We start from the raw sequence: 25,326 nt of genomic DNA, 5'->3' as shown, positions 1-25,326 counted from the left end.
TCATAAAAACGCGATGAAATGATCGCTGTAAGGAAGTACAAAATCATTTCCATAACGTCTAATTGACATTTATTTCCAATGTGGTCACAAAAAGGCACATATGTAATCTACTCAGGTATTCGTACTGATATGACGTTATAATGAGTGGTACTCGAATATTCCGCTGGACGCAAATCTCAATATTAGACCCCAAAAAATGAATCACCCAGGTAAACGATATTGCCCAGCTAAAAACCACACAGATGCTGGAATATTTTTCTGGCCCATCTCCACTAATGCAGTTTGCCGTGTAACTATACAACAAACCACACCTACCGAAAAGAACTGCAGTCAAAGGCACAGTAGGTGCAATTCGAACACAACCAATCCCAGCTAGAATTCGATCGCACGCATACATTTTCCATCCAGCAACACAATCGTAGATCGTATTTTTCGGTACGGAAAACGCCTCACAGCAATCACGAATTATAAATCTATCGCTCGTCACTTACCAATGTCAAAAGCTCTTCCATCTTGCGCAAAACTCCAGCTGTGCTTTCCATTAAATGGCTTCCCAGAGCGGGAGGAGACAAGGATTGCGCAAAGTATTTGGCCGTCACATTCAACGCAAACACAATCGCGTCTCGGTCTTTATTCAGAGACAGCGTATAGCTGCTACCACGCCGACGCTACAAACGCGCAAATTATCATTAGTCGTTACACCTGACTTCATTGAGGTTTTCAGTAGCCAAGTAGGTTCTGTCTACAAGCGGAATTGATTGAATATAAGATCCGGTGGAATTGATGCTGGGTTCACCGTGTGCTGCCGAAAATCGCTTTAAATCACTCCGTAACATACTTACTTGAAGCATGGCGTCGACGTCGATCGCGGGACCGAACACTTTTGTAATAACTCCTTCGAACCTATTCTTGGACGGTTCGTCGTGCGTATCGCGCAAGGCCTCCACCGCTTGATTAAAGCGAACGTCATTCCCGCCGAGACTAAAACGCAATCAGAAATATAATACCGTTCACACCGTAAGCATTTATATTGTTAAAGATATTTTCACCTGTTTAAGTCACACCACATCCAATGCCACACACAAGACATAATGCGATTCAGAATGGAACAACTATGAAATCTCCAGCTTTTCCGAATTAGATTCGCATTAGCATTATAGCTACGCATTTGTTCCAGATTGGGTTAGAATACGATTACAATGAAATTAGACCATAGAAATGTTTAACAAATAATATTATAACTGGATCAGCGGTATTTATTCTAATCAGTCTAACTACACAACTAAAATAATCCCAAGTTTGATGCGTTGTAATGAACAGATAGGCTGTCGTTTCGGCCTACGTTACCTGTTGGCACGGAGAAACTCTTTACAAAATTCCGTCACGCTGTCGTCCGACATGAATTCCCTCATGGTCTCGCATATTTTCAGAAATCCGATTAAATCAATGTCGGTGTGCGGGTATACTTGATCGGACGAGTCCAAAAGACGCGTAAATATCGCGTGAGAAGTCGCCAGCTTTGTCGTGAATAAGCTCACGTCGCATTCTCCATTGGAGTCTATGTTCTTGGTCTTGCTTATCAGCTCTAAATTTCTGGAGGCGATATCGCGCAAGGGTGCTTGCGAGGTTAAATTGAGCACGAAACCTTTCTTGATGATAACGTCAGGAATACAATCGTGAAGTTGAATCTGTTTACTTTCGACAGACAGGATAATCCACAATCTAAAATTTTCGTGAAGCTCCAATCGACTTTGAGGCAAATCTTCGTAAACGATTTGACTTTTTAGTTTCGAGTCTGCGTCGTCTGTTTTTTCGAATTGCGTTTTCGTTTTTTGTCCCTTCGCGGCCCCAATGTCCGCGCTTCGAGGCGCGGACTGCGTCATGGTGGTGATTAAATTCACGAGCTGCGTGTTCCAATCCTGGGCGATGTGACATTCTTCCAACACGAGCCAGTGGCCATCGGTTATGCAACGATCCAGGATAACGGGGAGTCCTTGGTCGAACGGGGCGCTCCTAAAATTTGATGCGTTCATGTGTGGTTTAATTGAATAATATATTCATGTTGAAATAAACCCGAATAGTTTCGGCTGACACTCATCAGGGGTAGGCCTAATGGTCACCAACTAGTAGAGAATTGAAGAGAACATTGCATATCAATTCTCTACAAGTTTCTGACGATTACCCATAATGAATACCGGCCAAAAGTATTCAGGTTTATTTCAACAATTCAACAACTTCTAAAATCCGAACTAGAACTACAAATAAATAAATAAATGCCAATCCTCCCGCTAGCTGTGACTATCATGACAATATATTCATTTTGCTTACTGTTTTTGCCGCTGGATTTTGTATATAGTTATACCATATTACATTTGTATGACTGTAAATTATTTCATGAGAGTTACAACAGACCAGGGCTGTAATGACTCGACTAGACCTGAGTCTGACTGAAGCCGCGATATCATAATGACTTGACTTGAGTCATATTTTCAAACTCGAGTCATTGTGCAAGACTCTAACCAATCCATATGACTCGAGACTATAGGACGGCAAAGACAGACATTTCATTGTGACTTCGAAGAATAGTAAGGTTACCACATGATTGGCATTTGGTCCATCAGTCCTGACACTTGGAAAATAGGGCCAGAAACTGTTAGGACTGTTCAGTGAACATAATGACTTGGACTCAGACTCGAGTCAAAACGCTATGACTCGGACTCGACCCTCTGCTCGCTTACATGGACTCGACGTGACTCGAGTCAAAACTATAAACGTGAGATTGACTTGTGACTCGGAACCTTGTGGCTTGGTTACAACCCTGCAACAGACTTAGCAAACTTTTATAATTGGACTTTTGCTAACAATAGTTGAGTAGCCCTTGTATGCACCGTCAAAATGACAGATAGCGCCAATCACAGAATCATTCCTAAACATACCTCTGCACGATTTTAATGCTTCGATCTTCAGCAGCGACCTGAATCTCCTTCAGAGGTTGAACGCCTGTAAAACATAAAAGTCTAATTGAAGGGCGCACGATAGTAGCAATAAAATTCACACACACCTTCAGTCGCGGTAAGAAACACGATTGGCACATTCCTCGGTTGCGAGGTCAGCAAAGTATCGATCGTCCAATCGAAAGGCGCAGTGCTCGCGTTACCGAAGACTCCGTTGACGAGTCTGGTCATGATTTTCTTGCTTGTTTCGCGTCGCAAAGTTTTCCACAGCAGGGCCTTCTGTCCAATCGTTAAATCTGGCAAAAATCATTGCACTTGAGCGGATTGAAAGCAAATAAATATCACTAATTCAAAGAAATGCGGGCCACAGGTTACATCCGGAGGAGTTCACTGACAAAGTACTTCTTACATCCTATTTGGGAACCTGATTACCAAAAAAGGTCAGTAAACGTTATCCCCAGGATGTAAAACACTGCTTTTACGTAAGTTAGTCATGCACCCTTGTATGTACACCTTTTCTTGTTAGAAGAGCTTTTTGGAGGTACGGAACGTCAGTATACGATTGAATAGTATATTCATATTGAAATGAAACCCTAATATTTTCGGCTGACACTCGTCAGGGGTAGTCGTCAGCAACTAGTAGAAAATAAGAAAGAACATTGTATATCAACAATATCACAAAATATGACGTCACCAGCATGAAACTTCGAATATGACGTCATATTTTGTGATATGATTGTTGATATACAATGTTCTTTCTTATTCCCTACTAGTTGCTGACGATTACCCCTGACGAGTATCAGCCGAAAATATTCGGGTTTCATTTCAATATGACTATACTTTTCTTGTTAGTAAACCCCGTGTATATTTCGGTATACCAGTTGAAGAGAACTGCGCTAGATATACAGTTAATTTCACAAAATATAATCATCACTCACGGGACATTTCCGGTTCGGGCACGTTCATGAGCAGGACCGGGTCGGAAAAGAGATATTCTTGCCAAAGCGAGTGCTTGGTGGCGATGGAATGGGTCAGCCCGGCGAACGCTCGGTGGCTCTGCTCTAAATTACGGGCGGTCCTCCACATTTGTCCGCTCATCCACGTCGGTTTTTTATCGTTAGCGCTGCCATCGCTGCCAGACGGTATGCGCTTTCGTACCTGTGCAAGGAAAGGAGGGATAATATGTAACAAACCAGTACTGCTTGAGAAAAAATTTGGAGTTACATGTCATCAGGAAAGTCTGTTGATAGCGTTTTTTGCGAAAATTAGTCTAATTCAAAATAAGCGGGTGGTAATCATAAGAAATTCAAGCTTATTGTCATTTTCATATTGTCAGTAGATTTCGATAGTCAGATATTTTCAATATAAATACAATGATTTACAATGATTTGAGTTTTTTTCAATTTTTCTCAAATACGAGCTGGCATTGTTTTCTTTGTCATGTCCAACAATATATTTTCATATTTCGATGGTCTTTGATAGAAGGTACATATATGAGCTGTCTCACTCTATGTGAAATCAAAATGATTCGCACTTTACTTGAAGCATATACTTGAGTCAAATTGAATCAGTCAGCCCTCAGTCAATCAGTCAGGCCGCTCTATGAAATAATATATGTAATAGCACGGTGCAAAAATAGAGACGGATGGGTATAAATTTGGAATATTCTATAATATCTTAATAAAACGTGTACTCATAAAGCTATTTCTACGTCAAAGAAAACTCCTTGCCAAACTATGTTCTCTGCAGTTGCTCTGGCAACTAAATATGGTCTTCAGTTAGCACCCTGATATCTAGCATGGAACATATATTAATTAAGCAAGGCTTGTATGATGTCGGTGTCTTGTTTGAGCGACTACAAAATTGAGAGTCTGTGTATTATCGAATTTAGACTCACGATAACGCTTTTATTGCAACAACTACGAATCATTATGAGTTGAGTAATCTATCAAGATCTCACAAAAAGGTTGATGTACAAGTTAAATATAGCACAGCGTTACTTACTATCTACCAGATTATGATACTTTGCTACTTCAGAACGCCTATTTACTATACCTCAAAGAAAACAAAAACATGTCAATTATCACTTGACCGTTACGCATTCTGAACAGAATAGAAATACAGAACACTCTTACATCGGCATCTTTGATAAAGCTCTCCACTTCTTCCTTCGACATTTTACCGCAGTTCCTCAGTTTGGTCAAAGACAAGGTGACGGTGAGCACGAAATAATCCGATTTGAACATGCTCGCTTTCAACAACTGCAACACGGATCTTGTCATGCTCTGATCGATTTCGGCGCCCCTCGACTGTAACAGATAGAACAAGGTTCATGACGGTTATTTAGATTTTTTAGACAGACATCATAACCAAACTGCATCGCTAGAGAAAGGTTAACTTGTTGAACGGAACATAAAAAATACTATTGGAAGTACAAAACTTCAGTATCCTATCGAGTAATATAGTCATATTGAAATAAACATGTTTCGGCTGACGCTCGTCAGGGGTAATCGTCAGCAGGTAGCAGGGAGTTGAAAAGAACGTCATATCATCAAATATGTCGTCACCGGCATGAAAATTCGAATAATAAAAGAAAACAGATGGCTTAAGTTTAATGCACTATATTTAGATTATACACAAACTCCTTTTGTTAGCACAAACTACGTTGGCGAATAACTACAAGGTACATAAATGGAAGAATGAACTGTCTCTCGCAATGACGAGAAACCTGCCGTCTTGATAATTTTCCACACTATTAGGAATATCCATTACATATTTGCCATTGACAGAATTAATTGCAGTTGCCCGTTCTGATTCAAGCTTCAGGGGATGATCTGCGTTAAAAAATGCAACATCGTACCTTCAACGACATTTCGTTCGGTTGATATAACTTCCCCCGCGACCGCAGAGTCACTATATCGGTTAGAACAGAGAGGAGAGCGCTCGATGTCCAACAGTAGAAGTCAGATTTCATCAAGTATGCTTTTGTCAACGTGTCGTACAACGCAAGGGCGCCGCCGACTACATCTTCGAGCTCCGAAAGTTTCTAAATGAAATGACAGGAAAAATATTATTAGCCGAGCATGCTATTAGTTTAATACGTCAATGCTTCTAAAAGCAAATTTATCCGCATAGACCCCGGACCAAATGTAGATCGGAAAGAAAAATTTGCTAATTTGCTTCTTACGCTTTCTGGTCATGTTTAAGTGGGTAAGCCTAGGACCCTAAGTAAGAAATAGGACGAAAACATGCATAATGAGAACGTTGCGTTTGAATTTTTCCACAAAACATAAAAAACTTAAATTATCAGCCCTCAGTACGATTTATGTATAGGCAACAATATTTGTGTTATGTGCAATCCAATATCGAATGTCAAATGTAACTACTAGAAAGCTAATGAGCGGCCTGTCGTTTCACTGCGCTATTTAAATCTGAGCCGTGTCAAAAAAGTTGCAGATCCCTGATTTGGACATACGCTGCTGATAAGAGTCAGTGATTAAGTTCATAGTAAAAGAATGATAGCGACGCAATTATATTACCATTGCTCTATTACAATGTCTCACGCACCGAAAAGCTCGCTTGACGTTTTATTTTTCGTGACTCACTTTCTCCAAGTTTGCCTTCATGTTAATAGTCTCGGTCAGAGTCGCGGCGATTGCGGCCGTTTCCCGTTTACAAGTGCGAATGTCCTCCAGCAGACCGGAATCGTATAGAAGCGAAGACTCGGACTGAGCCACCTGCACAAAAGAAAACAATCACTAATTACGATAAAAGATCATCATATTTATACGCGGAAATTTATAAGATTTCAAAATCGACAATCTTCGAGTGTCAATTGGCTGGGTTTTGGGGTGGCGAGGTTGGCATAGTTGGTTAATCTGCCACCATCAATGCCGGCAACCACGGTTCAAGTCTCGGCAATAGTCCATATGGAAATGCAGAAGATTTATCTGAACTCCTCCTGTTCTAATGGCGCCTTTACAGAGAAAGACTAGTTCAAATACTTCGACTATTCGAAGCACTCAATTGCTACTTGAGCACCAAATAGTGTTGTATTGACTTGACATGAGTCGCGATTTTTTGGTGACTCGACTTGAATTCAGTCAATTTGTGTGTTAACTTGACTTGTACTAGAGTCGAGACAAGCATTTCATTGTAACTTAGAAGAATAGTAAAGTTCCACATTATTGGTATTTTGTCTATCGGTACCTGAACATGAATATTAGGGCAGGAAACTGCTGAGAATTAAGAACATCAGCATTTTATGAACGCAATACATTTGATATCACCCAAGCAGAGCTGTAAGAAAGCGAATTGAACATGACTTGAATTCGAATCTAAACATTGAACACATTAACTTGGACTCAGGTCTTAAGACTATGGCTCGGACTCAACCTTCGACACCCCGACTTGACTCGATTATTAATTGAAAATGATTCGACTTGACTCGAGTCGTAACTATGAAAGTAAAATTGACTCGTCACTCGTAGCCTTGTGACTTGGTCACAATCCAGGTTTTACCTTGTCGAACAACCGATCCATTACGCTCTTTTTCTGCAGTTTCAAGTGAGCTATGTCGGTCCTGAGCAGGCGGCGATGATTCTCAAAGTCTGGTCTTTCGTGCGACATCACAATCTTCAGCAGCTTGTGCCGGAAGTGGTCTTTCGCAATCGAGAAATCAACACACGCGCAAAGCTCGAGTGGTAGTCTGGTTGTCTTCAACGAATCCAAATATTTGACGTCCGTCGTCGTAACGAGAAATAGCCTGCACAGAATTCAAGTAGTCATCATATTTTTGAAAAGTTGATATCCACGAGTATTTAGAACAATTCCGAGTGCCAGTAGAGAGAGAATTCAGATATTGGCAGCTTCTGCACAAGGGTTGTCCATAATTTGGAAAATCTTTAAAATGCTCTGCTGTAATGTCTTATTCTATAGATTATTGATACAAAACAACAATGGGTCGCAGAAAAGCCGCTAGGATTTCGTGCAAAGCGTTTGAAAGTAGCTGCCCAAGAATGGGCGTGCCACCTACCATAGAACGGCGAGAAGACTAGCAATCACGAAACCACGGCTATTGATTGGCCAATAGGCTATGCTTCAATGATCACGACAGCAGCAGCTTGCTGATTAGGTAATCAAGGAGTCTGCTACGGCGATTCTGAAAGCGCATTGTAGGTAGGTTGGCAGATAATGAATTAGGATTAATTCAGAGCGTGTCGAGGTAAGAAATACATGATGAACAAACAACATACTTAATTTGTAAGTGGACATTAAATAAGGTGTAAAAGCTGTTAAGATCTGCTGTCGGCTCAACAACGAATTCAAGTAGAAAGAGAGATTAGATTTCGACATTAAAGGCACAGAGTAAATACAAGGGCAGGTCGAAATCAAGCACCCGTGTACTCACTATGAAGTCATAACAGTAAAACAGTGTTGGATTGTTGAAATATGTAACTGTATGAAGTAAATAAACTAGTATGTCATAGCATTCTGCAGGTTCATCACTGTTACATTGGTGTATCATTGCCACGGACGTGGGTAGCCTTGTGTTACATGTTTTGAATGATAAGCTACCTCGTACCAAAGCTGGAGGTTCCCGATTATTACAAACATCCATGACCTACATACCTGAAATTCGGATGGACCCTGTCGGGCTCGCGCTGGTCCTGTCCGGGTTTCGTTTCGCACACCGTCTTCATAACGGATTCGGGCGCTCTTTCGATATCAGTGATGAACAGATGGTGGCCGCGCGAAATAGAATCCGACAATTTTTGCTCGAGCTGGCTGTGATCTGACGGGCACACGATCACTTTGCTGTTGTTTTTGATGTCAGGTGGATCTTCCGTGTCAGAATCGGAACATCTGCAGAGAGAGGAATAGAGTATAATTGAGAATAATACAGAATAATAGATAATAGTTCAACTAAGCACTGTCAAAATTGGAATTTACTTTCACATCGCTCACACTGTTCGTTTTGCCCATACCTAAATAACACCCGTTCACAAACCTCTCTTCCGACGACTCCTTTTCTTTGGCGAAGGCCTCGGCAAGTATTTTAATCCACGGTTTAAGCTCGTTGTCGGGATCGAGGATCAAAGGCCAGCACGTGGACTGGTGAAAAGAGACGCTGAACAAAGTAGCCAGCGCGGAGTACACCACTTTTTCCGCCGGTTTCCAAGAATGCTGCAGGTCCTCGCAAGCCTGTCGCAGAAAATAGAGGAATAATAATAAAGAACGTGCCTTATGCGTACACTAATTCCCTTTCTCCTCCACAGTTTTCGATTCTTTAAGCAAAACTAGGCCTAACATACCTAATTATTACTTATCTGGAAATAGCTACTACACTTGTAGGCCTTCTTGGGTAGAAATTTACGACCTTATTTGCAATTCTATACTCTGACTCACTTGATTGGAGACGAACAACGTGTAAGGGTTGAAGCCACGCAACTCCGTGACGTCGGGAGGGGTGTTGAATATGGAGTCGCGTCTGATATGCATCTTGTTTTGTCCCAAAGGCCTGTTGGACGAGAATTGCAGGCTTTGAAACGATGACTCGTCGTCCGGATGTTCTATCGACGAATTCACGAAAATCCCTTCCTGAAGAGAAAGAGAGAAAGAGTTTATTTTGAATTATTTATTATAATTTTAAATGATTTTTATTTAATTTTTATTGCCATCAACTGTAACCGCTCCTAGCTTAAGTGGACAGTTATCACCGGCACTTTATAAATTAAACTTGAATTCCACGACCAAACTTGACAAATGAAGTTTTGTTATTGAAGGTTGATATACATTGAAATAAATGTAAGGGGTCCTTAAACTGGGGTCCGCGAACCCTTTTGGGATCTATTCTGCAAAACTCTTGGCTGATACCGAAGGCAGTCATAATATACTAATTTTTCGCACTCTTAACATGTTCATTCACGCAGATAAAGGATAGTTTCTAAGCCTATTATACATACAGAATGTCTTGAATCATATGAGTTCAAGTTGAGTGAACATACAAAGTGACTCGAGTCAAGTCAACGAAAAATTATGACAGGTCATTACCACCCTATCGGTCGTGCTTTGATGATTGAAACTACCGCACAGTAGGGCTGTTCAAAAATAACTTTTTTTATCGGATTCCAGCCATTCACTGATTAAATTGTCAGGTTACCCTAAAAAACGCTGCACACCAAATTTGGTTCGATTCTAACAAGTATAGGACTCCGCAGATCCAATTACAATTTTTAATTTATTATGGAAAATTAAAAAAAAAATATTTCCAAATTTTTCTGCCAACCCCATGAAATTGTTGAGCTGTCTTGAAAGACGTTGCAAAACAAATTTGAGTCAATTCCGACCAGTAGAAGCGGAGTTATGTGAGTTTTTCGTTGATAAATCGCAGATTATCCACCGATCAGGGAAAATCCGAGGATTATCATCGAAAAACTCACATAACTCCGCTTCTACTGGTCGGAATTGACTCAAATTTGTTTTCCAACGTCTTTGAAGACAGCTCAACAATTTCATGGGGTTGCCAGAAAAATTTAAAAATTTTTTTTTTAAATTTTCCATAATAAATTAAAAATTGTAATTGGATCTGCGAAGGCCTTTACTGGTTGGAATCGAGTGAAATTTGGTGAGCAAGGTTTTCTTCTGCAACCTGACGATTTAAGAGGTGACCGGCTTGAATCGGGAAAAAAAGTTATTTTTGAACAGCCCTACCGCACAGTGACGTACCTCGTGGCATATCGCGATCCACGCTGCAAAAGCCGGTTCGCGTTGAGTCTGGTGCAGAACAGCGTGGTAGACCAGGCAGGCCGTGGACAGCAGACAGTCCCCGATCGCGGTATTGAGCTGTGAGCGTATCGCTTCCCTCGTGTCTGTCCACAGGTTGGTATGCTCGGTCAAGTTACCCATCAGGATCTGAGCCTGCCGTGATCAGAGGTGGTTAGAAGCAAGTGTTTCTCTTCAAGTAAAGTATGAATATTGAAAGACACTTCAAGATACCCTTGTGTTATATATTTATAATGAAATATACCCGGATATTTTCCGTTGACACTCGTCAGGGGTCATCGTCAACAACTAGAAGAGAATTGGGGACAACACTGTATATCAACAATTGTATCACAAAATATGACGTCACCGGCATGGAATTTAGAATAAATAAATGTTTGCCTTGATTATTCGAAATTTGATGATGCAATTTCACTAACGTGCATAGCTTCGTACTACATCTTTTGTTTGTTAAGATACGACCAATCAAGGTGTCAAGGCTCCACTACTCCAAATCGTAATGACGCCTTACTATCTTTTCATTCTATTGCAGTCTTTTGGTGCATTGAAATGATGAAATTACAAATAAACTGATACTGTTATTGTTGGTTGCGAGATTTTATATCATGTCTCATACCTTCGTCATCTTTAACTCGATTTCCTCCAAATCTCTCCCGACCTTCTTGGCCGTCTCGTGCGCTTCCCTGTGCTTCTGTATCTTCTCGTCCAGTTTCTCTTTGATTTGATAGCACCTGTGGCGAAAACCACGCACTCGACGTAAGTTAACATCTTTAACAAGTTGTGTTGCAGTAGTTCAAGTTTCATTGGAATTAGAAAGGTAGCTACGCAGTATTTTCCAAATCAGAATGCATCTAGAATTACTTAATCTGCAAACACTTGGAAATCGAAATATATTCCGAGTCCTTAGCACTAGAATGGGGATTGTCTGTACACCAAGCTTGGCCCGTTTCGCGCTATACAGTTCTATAGCAAGTCCTGTAGCTTTTTCAAGAAAACCAGATATTGGATTAGAATTAAAGTAAAGACATTTCACAAATTAGATTTGAAGTAATATGTCCGATTAGATCACCAGAATTCTCTAGTACCGTGGTCGGGAACCTTTTTTGTCCGAAGAGCCATATTGACCCCATATTTTCCATTTTAACTTCCAAAGAGCCATACATTTTAATCAACTAATACGTCACAATTGAAAAACCGTGACGTCATGGTAGCGCAAATTCGTCGACTTTCGTCAGTTATACGAGATCATAGGTTCGCATTGACGATATTCTTAAATGCGAGGACCCATGGGGACATAAGTAGGCGGAGCCAAACACGATGGTCACTACACAGCAGCATGCATACCCACTGTAATGTGTGATGCGTCAGTGACGTGGCTTCAGGGGAGGCACGTGAGGCAGTGCCATACCTGTCTACTAGATTTTGAACATTTTTACTACGAAAATCACGCAACTTGCCTATTGTTCAAAAATATAGCGTGAAAGGGGAACTAAGGCATAGATGAGGCACGGCCGGGATGAGCATAGCGCAATTCATCGTAAATATCATAGAATTTATAATAATTGATAACACTGGTTAACACATATTTTTAGGCATACAAAGTAAGAGTGGTTCTGGTGGTTCTGATAGGCACTGATTCCGAAAATGACACTAGTTTTTTTCAAAATGGTTCTTGCTTTGGAGATAACCCATGGGGACGACATGAGGGTTCTTCATAGTCAATTATTATCTATTGAAGTGCAATATAATTAGAAAAAACTACGATTTTCTTCTTGCCAAGTGAAATATTCAATGGTAAATAGAGTACTTTTGGACTTTTTTAGGGGTACAAGAGCCAATCTCTAATCACTAATGTGATATTCGTAATCAGCAACCTCGAAAACCCAAGAAACGGCTCTTAGATGTTCTGCCCAATTTTTTTTTCGTTCTGTTGACCATTGAATGTAATTGCCGCACCAATTCAGATTCGATTTCTCAATTCTCAAAGTATTCGGCGGTAACATAACGTTATGCCACACGGCTACATTTGAACAGCAACTACAAAGCTACGTTGTCAATCAAGAACGTGGATCACTATATGGCGTTGTTTGTAAGTTGAATTTGTAATTGTGAATGTCACTTCCACGGAGTTCATTTCTCGCCGTAGATCAGGAAGACAATGTGTATTTGAAAACTGCATTGTCATACAGGCGACGCCTTGTCTGTTATTCTCATTGGGCAATCAACGCATCGTGCAATCCGAGATTTCGTGGCGGATACTTCGAGATTCGGGAGTGATATTGGTCGCAGGCAAGACAGCAACTTAGGTTTGAGGATTTTGAAAAGGGGGTCCTAGCCCCTAACCCTGAATACGCCACTCTCAAATACATGTTTATACTGCCACAAGAATAATTATACCGGTCGTGTTGACGATTTAATAACAAGTTGCTGCAATGTTGATAAATTATGCACAAAATTTGAATTTTCGCAAAGAGCCATACTTTATGCCCAAAAGAGCCATATATGGCTCGCGAGCCATAGGTTCCCAACCACTGCTCTAGTAGTCACCTGACGCGTTTTACTCCGAGAGTGATTTGCGCCTTGCGCAGTCGCGACTTGGTCTCCTTCACTTTCTGGATTTTGGGGGCCATGTACCGGCACATTTTCGCGTAGGAATGGATCGCGTGCACCCAGATGCATATCGATTCCGCCGCTCTGCTGCCTCTGGCGATGACGTGCGGCTGAAAAGGAAAGATTGTTCGTGGATGGGACGGAAATTTAGAGAGCGTGACAAATTATCATTATTCAAGTTTAAATATATATGCTTATTGAAATACAGCGAATATTTTTAGCTCACTCGTTAAGCATCGATCAAGCCAGGAAATTAGGACTCTAGAATACCAGTTCTGGAATATACTAAACCAACACAGTTGGTCAGTAACGACGTAATTACTATTCAATTGCAAAATGACAAAGCAGCCATATCCTTACCTGGAAATTGGGGTCAGCCACGCGACGCGAAAGTAATTGGAAGAGCGGTTCTGGGATATTGTCTTTGTCGTAGAATTCCAGCTCTTCGAAAAACCTAGCGTGGTAAAGCATAGATTGGTAAAGCGTTTACCATCGGATATAGTATAAATTAGAAAGCGTATGTCACTCAGTTCGTACCAGCTTAATTTGATAATATCAAAACACCAAAAGATTTCGATAAAATGAAGGAAGGATAGGAAGTTGGATTTGGACTGAGTATTATCTCCCAATGAAACACGCACTTTGGCCCAGAAAATAAAAGTAAGAGGCATGTGTAATACATCAAAATTAACACAAAAAGAAAAAGCGATGAACATATAGTGGGATGTGTCAGTTGGTGAAATAGATCTCTTGAAATAGATATCCCGGTAATAGTTAGCGCAGACAAGCATTCACGCAGTAGAATCTGCTGATATATCTCGCTGGCATTCCGGCATCTTGGATACAGAATTAGAAAGTAGGCCTACACTTCTATTGGATCTATTCTTATATTTTTTTCAATTAGTATAGATCACATTCAACCGAAGTGTTCGAATTCGAAATAGTTGAAATATATAACACAGGCCGATTCGATATTTAAGCCATGGTGTGTTCAGAATTGAAATATCTTTTTTCTTCCGGTATCAATTTGAGGTCGGATAATTAAAGGCATGACCGGCCCGGGGTGGGCCCAATGATTGAGTACACAAATGTGGATCGAGTATCAATTGTAATGGTTCAGTCGAGAAGTCGTAGATGATTTTTTTCGAGTACTGGAATTATAAGCTCTTTGCCATTTAGAGTTGGTTTACTAACGAAAATTATAGTTTCGATGGCATTTTCAACTGTAGAAGCCTTGGCACCACGATTGGATGTACCGCAACATACGAAACATATACCTAATACGAAGCTAAGCACGTTAGTAGAAATTACAAATCTGTAAAGTGGTGATGAGAAACACAGCATTGTCGCAAAGTGCAACAGAATAGCCATGATCGAAAAAATACGAAATTATTTTTATTGTGATGTAGAGAGTGTATTACATCCTTTTTGGTTGTATAAAAGAATCATATTTCAGCGTTCCACATCTTCCATAATGCTATAACTAGGGCGATTTTTTTTACGTAAAAAACGGACATTTTTTTACCTTAAAAAACTTAATTTTGACAAAATGTTCCCCTTTGTGTGTAAATTAGGGTTTTTCCCACATAATGTTAGAATTGTACTAGGAGATTGCGGTACGCTCAGCATAACACCATGTCAACCTATTTGATTCATTTGACCGTTTATGATTCACAATAAGCAGACAATGGACTGTCTGCAACGGTAGGCCTATAAGGTAGGCTACAAGATGTAAAATGTAAAATGATAAGTTCACCGACAGTGGAAACATCTACGATACAAACGAAATGCGGGCCGCAAAAAAAATTTTGAATTTGTGAAAAAGTTTTTTGACCTAACGCTACAATTTTGACAAAATTATAACGTCATAATAAGTGATACTCGAAGCATTTTACTTGAATCAGCATCAAATAACTCGATTTTGCCCAGCTCTACCAGTGAGGAGATTACACAATGCCATAAACACAACATTCAACTTAATTGACGCGATAGACTTACTGGTCTTGTATTATCAGATTCTTGCCGTTTTCCCAGTTTGCCGGTACCACGTTGAAGATTTCGCAGAGGACTGTAGCCACCGTGATCGCGCTTTTCGGAGGTTTCTTGAACGATTTCAACTCGGCAATGTCACCCACACTGACGGCTTGCATTGCGTGGACTGCCGCATCAAAAAGCGGGCTCACCTGGTAATAAAGAGATCATTATCGAATATAGTTTTCTATTGACATACGATACGTTCTATGAAGCAGTCTCGCAAACAATCGGGAATCATCATTACACAGCTATCTACATACAGTCTGCGGGCAATATCCAATTCAGAAAATACTTTCTCACCGGATATCACACATCGTTTGGGCAAGAGAAATATCTTCAATGATTTTCACAGACAACATGCTATGTATTGAAAGGGTAGAAAATCGTACTTACTGATACACCATTTTCTGCCTCGAACAGATTCGACAGTAATGATGATTGTACATTCAGTTCAGGTTATTGTTGATAATTTTATCCTTTCAAAAATCCCACAAGATTGCGATACAACAAAAAGATTAGAAGGTATCGAAACGACTTGGAGTAGTCTTTGAGATCAGACGCCCGCCGGGGCCTAGACCAGGGGTTTTCAACCACTGGGCCATGCAGGAGCATTTTCAGGTAGGGCGTAGAGATATTTGGAAAATTGTAGATTTAGTGAAAGTTTAGTTATATTTGTTGTTATTCGCTCAAAACATATATTCATATCATCGAATTATAAGTAGGTTTCATCAAGCTTTTCAGTCAACTCTGATGAGAAGTATTGATACGAATGGAGTCACAATGTACAAGTCGAAAATGGGAGGGGGAATGGTGTCTTTTGCCCCCCCCCCAGGCTACGCCTATGATGACAGCCTATGATGGAATTTAACGCTGGAGTAACCAAGTATTCCAGCAGGGCCATATGTTGTATTGCCTTTCAAAAGGGTGTGCATTAAACTCAGACTTCAGCAGGTCGTATTAGTGCAGCATAAAATAGCCAGAATTGCAATTCACTACTAATTACCATTTTCCTGTGGGAGTATAGGGCACCACCGAAACGAATCGTAAAGAATTGAGGATTTATGGCTCGTTAATCTTTGGAGTCAGTCTAAAATGTACGAGCTTGATATCGTTGGACATAATGTAAGAGTTGCGTTGTGCAAAGCTTGCATCATAAAAATTCTTTCTTCTCTTCTCTGTAGTATCCCATTCACCGAAGTCACGTTAAGAATTGTTTCAAGCTGGCCCAAAATCGTTTCGCTATCACAGTTATATTTATTCACCACCATAGTGGGCCTTGGACGATGTAAATAAGAGGCATGCACAATGAATATTAAGTTATAGAAAAGGACAAGCCATTAAAATGAGCTGGCATGTGTCGGAAAACGATGTTGATATATCAGAACGCGGTCTTTATTCAGTAGAATCCACCAAAGAGCAAAGACCAAAATGTTGGGACCAAGTGAGATCTACCTGAATCGCAGTGTCTATTTCTACGAATCAAGCAAAATTGTTAACGGTAGAAAGCACCGGGTTGTGGAGTAATATATCCGATAGTAAATCAATATAACAGCGACCGAAAACTCACCTTGTCGAACGCGATTTTCGTATTCATTCTCAACGTCTCCAATTCCTCCTCCACGGCTTCGATGATTTTCTCTTCGATGCCGCACCTGTCTTTAGCCTCGGCGTATTCTTTGGTCTCCTGTTCCACGTGCCTCTTCCAAGACCTCTCGTTCTCGATGGAAGACTGCAGCAGAGGAATCAGTCCCGCTTTGCCCATCTTGAGATGCTCCACTTCGGTGTCGGCGTCGCGAATTTTTGACAGCACGTTGTCGAACCTTAATCGAGACGTCAGGTCAAGGCGATTCGGCGGCGGTGGCTTTCAGAGCGATTGAATACCTCTCCAATACTTTTCTTTGGTTGGAGCCTACTTTCAGCGCGATATTCACGAATAAATCTACTGTCGTTTGTAGAGTTAAAGGCTTGATCAGCGCGTTGTACGAGTTTGGTAGTACGGCTGAGAGAAAAGGATAGCATCAGCGCCTAATTCCACTTTAAAAAAGCAGTAGTTTGCTTTTAACTATTCTGGTGTTCATTTTTTAGACTTAGTTACACAAAGATGCTATAGAAATATCTTTATTTTGCAGCTTTTCAGCCCAAAGCTAGCTTTATAGCATAAACGGATATTAAGAGATGGTAAAATTTGCTATTTTCGACTAGTTTGGTGAGATTGTGAAATTCCACTACCACAAGAGGGCGCCAGAATACAAAACGTTATAACAGAAGTATTTTATTAGATATTTAAGGCCATATATCAAGACCACTTTTCCAAATTCAATTATTTTTAGTATACACCCCAACCTATTACCGGATTGTAAACCTGGGGCTCCATGGGGATTCGCTGACTATTTTTAAGGGGTCAATGAAGGACCAATGTTGAAATACAGCTATAAAACTATATTTTCCTTATTAGATAGATCTGTCCGTATTTTTTATTTACATTCTTTTGCTGTTAGGGGTCCACACAACCACCATAAAAATCTTAGCTGAGGTAAAATGAGGTTATGAAGCTGTTCTCTAGTATAGAATATCAAATATCAAATGGGAGTAATAAAAACCTTTGAGCCGATGAATGGAGTCTTCATGGATTCTCGAAATCGCAGAACAAATCCTTGTGATGTAATCGTTGGGCCTGACGTCTTCCGGCCACGGAAGTGAATTGACACCTGGGTTCACAGCAGCAAATTAAAGACCTCAATCCGATATTAGGAGATAACTATATAGACAAATTCACTTGAAGTTTGCACTATGACTATAAGATAACGCAAGTCTCATTGTGTGTGTCATTCAAAAAGGTGGGCAGCAAATTTGCTCAAAATATTCCGTGCAAAGCTCTTGAAATATGATAACTATGCAAAACTATCCAAACTCCTTACTTTCGTTATTGGCGAGGAAAGTTTCGGTTAGTTTCAGCCATCCGTTTTGGTTCCAGGGTTGGTAGAAGTCGACACTCGCAAAGTGTGTGAGAAATTCAGGACATCTAAACAGTTCGTAGCAAGGTCAGATGTTCTCACATCAGCAACATCAATGATTCCACTAGTGAAACAAATCAATGTGACAACAGTAATGTGAAAATTTAAAGCAGTGAAATTATAGAAATTAAACATGGAACGGCAACGACCGATTTTGCAGCTTCGTTTCGCTTCGCCGAGGCTGGAGTGGGGAACTGTTTTGCGTAAGCGACTGTAGGACTTCTGGCAATCCAAAAGCTATCTTCCCGAGCGCAGAAATTACTGAATCTGGCCTTGATCGAAAGCTACTGTTGCACCGATTCCGAAAATAGAAATTAAAATAATGATCAGGCACTGATCCGCCTAGAATACGTCCTCCAAGTCTGAAATTACGGCATTGTTCGAACAGTCGCAGAGTCGCAACGGGTCATTGTTATGGCCATTGTGTTGCAGTTACCCGATTGTTCTGAACAATGCCGATATTTCAGACTTGTAGAACATATTCTAGGTGGACCAGTGCCCGATCATCATTTTAATTTATGTTTTCGGAATCGGTGCAACAGTAGCTTTCGATCAAGGCCAGATTCAGTAATTTCTGCGCTCGGGAAGATAGCTTTTGGATTGCCAGAAATCCTACAGTCGCTTACGCAAAACAATTCTCCACTCCAGCCTCGGCGAAGCGAAACGAAGCTGCAAAATCGGTCGTTGCCGTTCCATGTTTAATTTATACAAGTGAAATATTTGCGCTAATTACCATGCTCGCGCATCCAAAAGTAGCTTTTACTATTGTAACATACAAATTTTCAAATGAATGTCAAACACTTACTTTTTAAACGTTTCATGCAAAGATTTGAACCCGTGACAACGGTGAAAGAATATGCTGTCAGAAGTTTGCTCCTTCAACGACGCGAACTCCCCCTCTGAAGTGCGAAGGACAGGTTTTAAACGAAAGACTATAACTCAAAATTTTCGATTTTCCTCAAAATTTCACAGGAATTCCACAGAAACAAACAAAATAGCACTGAAATCGTATTATCACCATTTATATTCGGTAGATAGCGAATTGAGAGTTCCTATTTCGAGTCAGGTTCAAAGGATTCGAGTTTCAAAATTTTCAAATTTGCTTAAAATTTCGTAGGAACTCAACGGAAACAGACAAAATAGTTCTCAAATCGTATTATCACTATATATATTCAACAGATATCAAATTGAGTGTTCATATTTCGAGTCAGACTCAAAAGATTATCGCAAATTCACAGGAGTTCCATAGAAACAGACAATATAGTTCCCAAATCGCATTTTCACAATATACAGTTGGTAGATAACAAATTGAGTGTTCATATTTCGAGAGAGAGATTAAACATGTTCGAATAAAATCGTAACCGAACATGAATTCCACATTTAACCGTTTCGCACCGGCGTGTCTATTTTTCGACATGCCAGTACGTGAGAAAAGTACCGTAATTGAACCCACGATATATTACATATTAATCGTGCTAGGTCGTTGCTGTTCATTTCTGCGAATAGATATTGTTCGTACAAGTTCATTGATTGTAATTTGATATTTATTATATCGAAGACGTCAAAATCGTATATCAAACGCCGTAGATAAATATGTTGCAAAATACACTGTGTCGGCAATTCGCGCGTCATTGACCACTCTCATATAACGTTCTGTATGTTTCGTTCTGGCCGTCTTCGGGCATAGTTGTTTCATTATGTGAATAGCTAGTGTCCATACAAGTCCACACGTATCTTCATATCTGATATTAGTTACACCTAAGCTGATCAAAAGTTATGTGATAGGCCGCGTGACAAAAATATCCGCCGACGCATCATTTCGCAGACACGCGCGTTCCTCATACCCGCTATATACACTGTCGTTTAGTTGGTTTTATTCGTCATAACCAGCTGTAGTTTGTTGCTATGAATAGCGATTGTCAGTTTCTGTTTATATTTTGCTAAAGCAACTATACTAGTTAGTTCTATACCGCTCAAGGTTTCATTTGAAAACCGGGAAGCGAATTCCGTCAGACTACCGTACCAGCTTCAAGCACATGGCTGAATACCCGTCACATACCGTGAAATATTTCGTGTTCTGATAGCCATAAACATTCATAGATTGTGTCTGTGAATTGTTGTAGCCTATATGATTCTAAATAACGGCTAATGGTAAAGTATAATTCGGAATACATACAATATTACTCAGCGATTATACCTACGCAAAAGCGTGCGTCTGGGTATACAAAGAGCTGTCGTACATTGATATATATCTTACGTTGTAGTAATGATAAGCATTTGCAGTAAATCATTATGGTAAGGACTGTAAATATCCGTCTACGAACACTAAAATGACTAATATAGGGTCACAACCGTTTGAGTTATAAGCCTTAGAACTTACCATACGCGCGCGCATCACGCGCCATGACTCACTCTCTCGGCGGTCTGCCGCGAGCTGACTAAAACGGTCGGCATTGTTTTGATTAGAAATTAGCGCCTGCTAGACGTAGACCGTCGACTCAGGGCTCTCTAGAACGATGAATTCTAAGCCTATACAATACACCAGACTGTATCGTCGTCGAATACCTATACTAAGGTTCATAAAGTACGCAATTTAGCATGTCTGTTCCCAACCAACGTTTGCTCGGCTTGCTCTTCATATAAGTAATCAGACACGGCGACGGTAGCGATTTGGATGGCGCAATCGGTTGCGCGTTGACATTTTGAATCGAACGACACCTTGGTTGCAGTGTTCGGATCCCAGGAAGGTACCATTTTTCGATTTTGAAAAATGAAGTAAAATTTTTCGAAAATGGCAGCCGGTGCCAATCGGTTAAAGACGAATTAATTACCAATTTTTACTTTTAACACCTGCATTTCACAAATAACAAATTGAGTGCTCATATTTCGAGTCAAGTTATTTCAAATTATAATGAAAAGAACTATTATTGAGTGATAATAAATTGAGACAAACTTTTCAGGACAGCGGCTACTACAATTAGCTCCATTATATACCATCGAAGAAACAAGCAGAACTTGAAAAAAAGACATCAAGCTAACCAAACCAAAGAACTACTTATCCAACACACCTTGCAAAGAAGGGTAATGCATGAGCACGACGACATGCAGGTTTGCGAGGACGCGTTTGAAAAACAGCTGAAGACAACGGTCCATTTTGTCGCCAATCGGCGGACGATGGACTGACGCTTCCAGGCTTATGAATCCAGAATCTGATGACATGTTGGAAGCGATGTCGGCCAGTTCACTGTGTTTGTACAGAGATGGGTAACTCCCTGAAATTAAAAACGCTTTTAGCCTGATTGCACAAAAAATTGCGAAAATAAAAATGAAGCAACATCTGTGACGCTATTTTTGTAAAAAGACTGCAAACGAAATAACAAACGATACATTTTAACATAGTATTTGTCAGGCATCTCGCGGTTAAGGGTGAAGCAGAATACCTTCTTTTACGATGGCGCATATATTCATGAGACAGTCGATATCGTCGGAGAATTCTTCGTCAAATAGCAGCGTGGTGCTTTTGTTCTCCAAACCCGCACTTTTGCTGGCTCGGATAACGCAACTGAAATAATGCACGTAAATTTCGTTAGATATTCCATAAATTATGGACATCATAAAAGTAGGGCTCAACCAGGGTTGTAACCAAGTCGCAAGGTTCCGAGTCAAAATTCAATCTCACTTTTATAGTTTTGACGCGAGTCAAGTCGAGTCGTATTCAATTCACCGAGTCAAAGTTAGTTAGCGGATGGCCGAGTCAAAGCTATAGTGCTGTGACTTCTGAGTCCAAGTCATTATGCTCACTGTTCAGTTTTGAGTTAAAACCGGTTCAACCCTCTTTTTTCAACTATGCCCGAGTGACATAGCATGGCACGCATTCATAATATCGTTATTTTTGGGCCATCTTTTCCAATTATCAGGAGTGATAGACGAAATACCAATCATGTGGAGATATTACTATTCTTCGAAGTTACAATGAAACGTCTGTCTTAGCCGTCCTAGTCTCGAGTCATATGACTTGGTTCGAGTCACGCACAATGACTCGAGTAGAAGTCGAGTCAATATAAAAATTGACTCGACTCAAGTCATTTTACACATTTGAAAAATTGACTCGAGTCGAGTCATGACATTACAACCCTGCTAAGCAGCCAATCTATTTTTGAAACATAACACAATTTTATCAACGGCTGACCTCCTAAATATCTGCCGTACGTCGTTATTCTTGTCGCTCTTCACATGGATCAAATTCGACTTTGCGATGAATGCGGCCAGTCGGCAAAAAGATTTTCTTCCAGAGAATTTAGTGCCGGATATGCAAAGCGCGTTTCCGCGTTCTTCCAAGGCCAGCACTCGCGAAAACCTGGCCACGTGACGAGCGGAGTCCTTGTAAAACACGATACCCAGATCTTCTTGGTACTTTTCTGTAATGATGGGTAGTTGATACGTTATTCCTGACCAAATTGGAATGCGAGGAAAGCTATGGAGGTAAATAGGCCATTGAGCGATATTAGCAAAATCATACGTTAATCTCAACATATGCATTGCATATACTGTACTCCACTAATAAAGTATGTAGCCAGCTAGAATTATACCCATTTACGTACATCCAAAGGTGGGATGTTGTAATCTTTCTAGAAATGATGTAAAAGTCATTATTTGAGGTTATCACTCCAGCAGCAAGATTTGGGAATGGAATTTACTGCTCATTCAAAATGATATGTCAATGCCAAATACATTTTCCTTACTGTTGTATGAAATTTGGCTTTTGGCCAGAACAGATTGTATTTCATAGTCTTTCGCTTCGTAATACTCCGATACGTTGCCTTGATAATCTGTTTTCATGCATTTGCTGAAAACTATTGATAACGGATCCTCTTCTGGCCCGAGAATCTGTCAAAATAAGCAGCTTGAAAAAGGTCCCGTTAAATTATACAGTGTGGGCAGTTCTACCTGATCTACACTGGCTAACGGTCCTTCTTTTGCGTCTTGTTCTGGATCATCGATCAGTCCCGGGACAAAGCTGACGCCGTGTTTTGCCCCGCCGGGGCGTCCATGTACAGGCCGCTTTGATTTTCCCGGTCTCTTCTTAGCCAGGCCAGAAGGCTTCGGAGTATCATCTGGTTTGATAAATAGCAATATGAATAGGACATCTATATTTTGGCCTTGATGTTTTTGCAGCCTAGACACTGACTCATCATATATATACACAGGATTTGTGTATATGCATATGCATACCATGAGTGCATGATGTGCATATACCGCTGACTAAGGAAGGTGCAGATATAGCCTTGTATGGCTTGCTAAGTCTTACATCACCCCTCCATGCTATCCTGGATGATTCTTAATATTCTTTGAGAATAGAACAATGCACCAACCTGTCTTCAAAGAAATCACTGACGATTGGATCTGTTGGTCGGCGGACGTCGATTGTGATGAGACAGTGTTATCCATCGCAGTTGTTCGCTCATCATTTGGTATTGAGTCTAGATAAGACACAATCATATTCATCATCATCATCATCATCATTGGTTTATTAGCAATTTTATCAGTTCAATACACCACAAAAAAAATGCGATACAATGAAAAGACAGGAAGGTGTCGAAGCGACAAGGAGCAGTCTATGGAATCTGACACCCACCTTGGCCTAGGCGATGTAAAGAGGAGGCATGCACACTGAATGAAAGTAAAGAAGATAGTATAGAAAAAGAAAGCGACAATAAATAGGGCGGCATGTCATGGGAAGCGAGATCGATAGGTCAGTCGTGGTCCGGTAATCTTGAGGATGGACTGTATTTATTTAGTAGTAATTGCTTGTATTTCGACTTGAATGTGGACATGCTCGTCCAGAGGAAATATCAAAAGAATTTGGGTACTTCGTCTCAAAATATGGGCATTAACCAGATATATGGATGACACCGCGAGCTAGTGACTCCGACACAAGAATGTACATTAATTTTGTAATAAAAACTGAAGTCATGATTTCAAATTCATAAGCAATCAGAGAACAGTAATAAATATTCCATCAAGATGTAGGTTTAGTTTTTTTACAATAAGCTTGAAAATTCTAATATTAGAAATGAAAGGATCAAAATTGAAAATGAAAAAAGTAAATTTTAATGGTCCTGCATTAAAGCTGCTTTGAGATAGCAAAAAAAGTGTTTTAGCGGTAGTAAATGCCGAGTTATCCATACCTTGGGTGTCTGTTGTGGTTTCGGCGCGCTTCTCGGCCGATTCCCTGTTGGATTTCGACTCTTGATCGACAGAATCGGGGCTGGCACTTTCGTCTTCATCAGAGTCGCTGAAAATTTGAGTTTTTGAGTAAAAAGGCAGAAAATTTGACTTTTCAGATAGAATATTTTGTCATATTCGCTGGCGACGATGTTAAGAACTTACGCTGTCTTGACCGCGGTAGATTGCGGACCCAATTCTCCGTCAGAAGTTTCGTCGTCTTGAAACTCGGAGAATTCAGAAACCCCATCTGATAAACAAATGCTTTCCGTGAATCGAAATTCAAAAGAAAACCATGAATTTCAACACTTATTCGGCAGTCTCAAAAACGATATCTCATATATTCATACGATTTGCTTCTCAAATTTAGAAAAGCGAACTCGAGAATCAGTTCCAAGCTACAACAGATCATTGAGAAGTTTCGCTAGGTATAAGAAAATAATTTGCGAATTGACTTGGTCCAGACTTGGACACCTAGATAATTTTAGTTGTACAACTAGAGCGAGATGCCTATAATGTAATTCTAATCTAATTTGTGAAATGTTTCTTTGCTCTATTTGTAATTTTAATTGGATTTGTGAAATGTTTCTATGCGCTAAAAGCTACAGAAGACCTATATAGTACAAAATGAGCCAATCTTGCTGCGCAAACATTTGCTATCCCCATGCTCATAAGAATGGACTCTGGTTTGATACATACTGAGC

General features: G+C 40.3%; 1 protein-coding gene across 1 annotated transcript in view; it reads right to left on the bottom strand.

Moving 5' to 3' along the window:
* Positions 1 to 25,326, bottom strand: part of LOC145446754 (dynein heavy chain domain-containing protein 1-like) — a 73,306-nt gene that overhangs the window by 10,175 nt on the left and 37,805 nt on the right. Inside the window, exons 65-95 of the mRNA XM_080325108.1 lie at positions 24,788 to 24,872; positions 24,586 to 24,692; positions 23,770 to 23,877; positions 23,345 to 23,511; positions 23,140 to 23,284; positions 22,587 to 22,815; positions 21,838 to 21,959; positions 21,466 to 21,669; positions 19,203 to 19,296; positions 18,302 to 18,405; positions 17,984 to 18,091; positions 17,265 to 17,382; positions 16,951 to 17,203; positions 15,348 to 15,532; positions 13,710 to 13,803; positions 13,287 to 13,459; positions 11,356 to 11,470; positions 10,683 to 10,874; positions 9,363 to 9,554; positions 8,965 to 9,158; positions 8,586 to 8,819; positions 7,476 to 7,719; positions 6,560 to 6,691; positions 5,815 to 6,000; positions 5,090 to 5,263; positions 3,893 to 4,112; positions 3,062 to 3,250; positions 2,937 to 3,000; positions 1,348 to 2,013; positions 843 to 981; positions 492 to 668 (exon numbers count right to left, since the gene is read on the bottom strand). Coding sequence (XP_080181234.1) covers positions 492 to 668; positions 843 to 981; positions 1,348 to 2,013; positions 2,937 to 3,000; positions 3,062 to 3,250; positions 3,893 to 4,112; positions 5,090 to 5,263; positions 5,815 to 6,000; positions 6,560 to 6,691; positions 7,476 to 7,719; positions 8,586 to 8,819; positions 8,965 to 9,158; positions 9,363 to 9,554; positions 10,683 to 10,874; positions 11,356 to 11,470; positions 13,287 to 13,459; positions 13,710 to 13,803; positions 15,348 to 15,532; positions 16,951 to 17,203; positions 17,265 to 17,382; positions 17,984 to 18,091; positions 18,302 to 18,405; positions 19,203 to 19,296; positions 21,466 to 21,669; positions 21,838 to 21,959; positions 22,587 to 22,815; positions 23,140 to 23,284; positions 23,345 to 23,511; positions 23,770 to 23,877; positions 24,586 to 24,692; positions 24,788 to 24,872 — 5,414 coding nt within the window. The remainder of the gene's footprint in view (positions 1 to 491; positions 669 to 842; positions 982 to 1,347; positions 2,014 to 2,936; positions 3,001 to 3,061; positions 3,251 to 3,892; positions 4,113 to 5,089; positions 5,264 to 5,814; positions 6,001 to 6,559; positions 6,692 to 7,475; positions 7,720 to 8,585; positions 8,820 to 8,964; positions 9,159 to 9,362; positions 9,555 to 10,682; positions 10,875 to 11,355; positions 11,471 to 13,286; positions 13,460 to 13,709; positions 13,804 to 15,347; positions 15,533 to 16,950; positions 17,204 to 17,264; positions 17,383 to 17,983; positions 18,092 to 18,301; positions 18,406 to 19,202; positions 19,297 to 21,465; positions 21,670 to 21,837; positions 21,960 to 22,586; positions 22,816 to 23,139; positions 23,285 to 23,344; positions 23,512 to 23,769; positions 23,878 to 24,585; positions 24,693 to 24,787; positions 24,873 to 25,326) is intronic.

The sequence above is a fragment of the Botryllus schlosseri genome, chromosome 9, assembly GCF_051294905.1.
Source record: "Botryllus schlosseri isolate E-star chromosome 9, Bs_hap1, whole genome shotgun sequence".
In the NCBI taxonomy this organism is placed as follows: domain Eukaryota; kingdom Metazoa; phylum Chordata; class Ascidiacea; order Stolidobranchia; family Styelidae; genus Botryllus; species Botryllus schlosseri.
The sequence above is the reverse complement of the archived record's forward strand: the minus strand, read 5'-3'. Positions and strand labels throughout refer to the sequence as shown.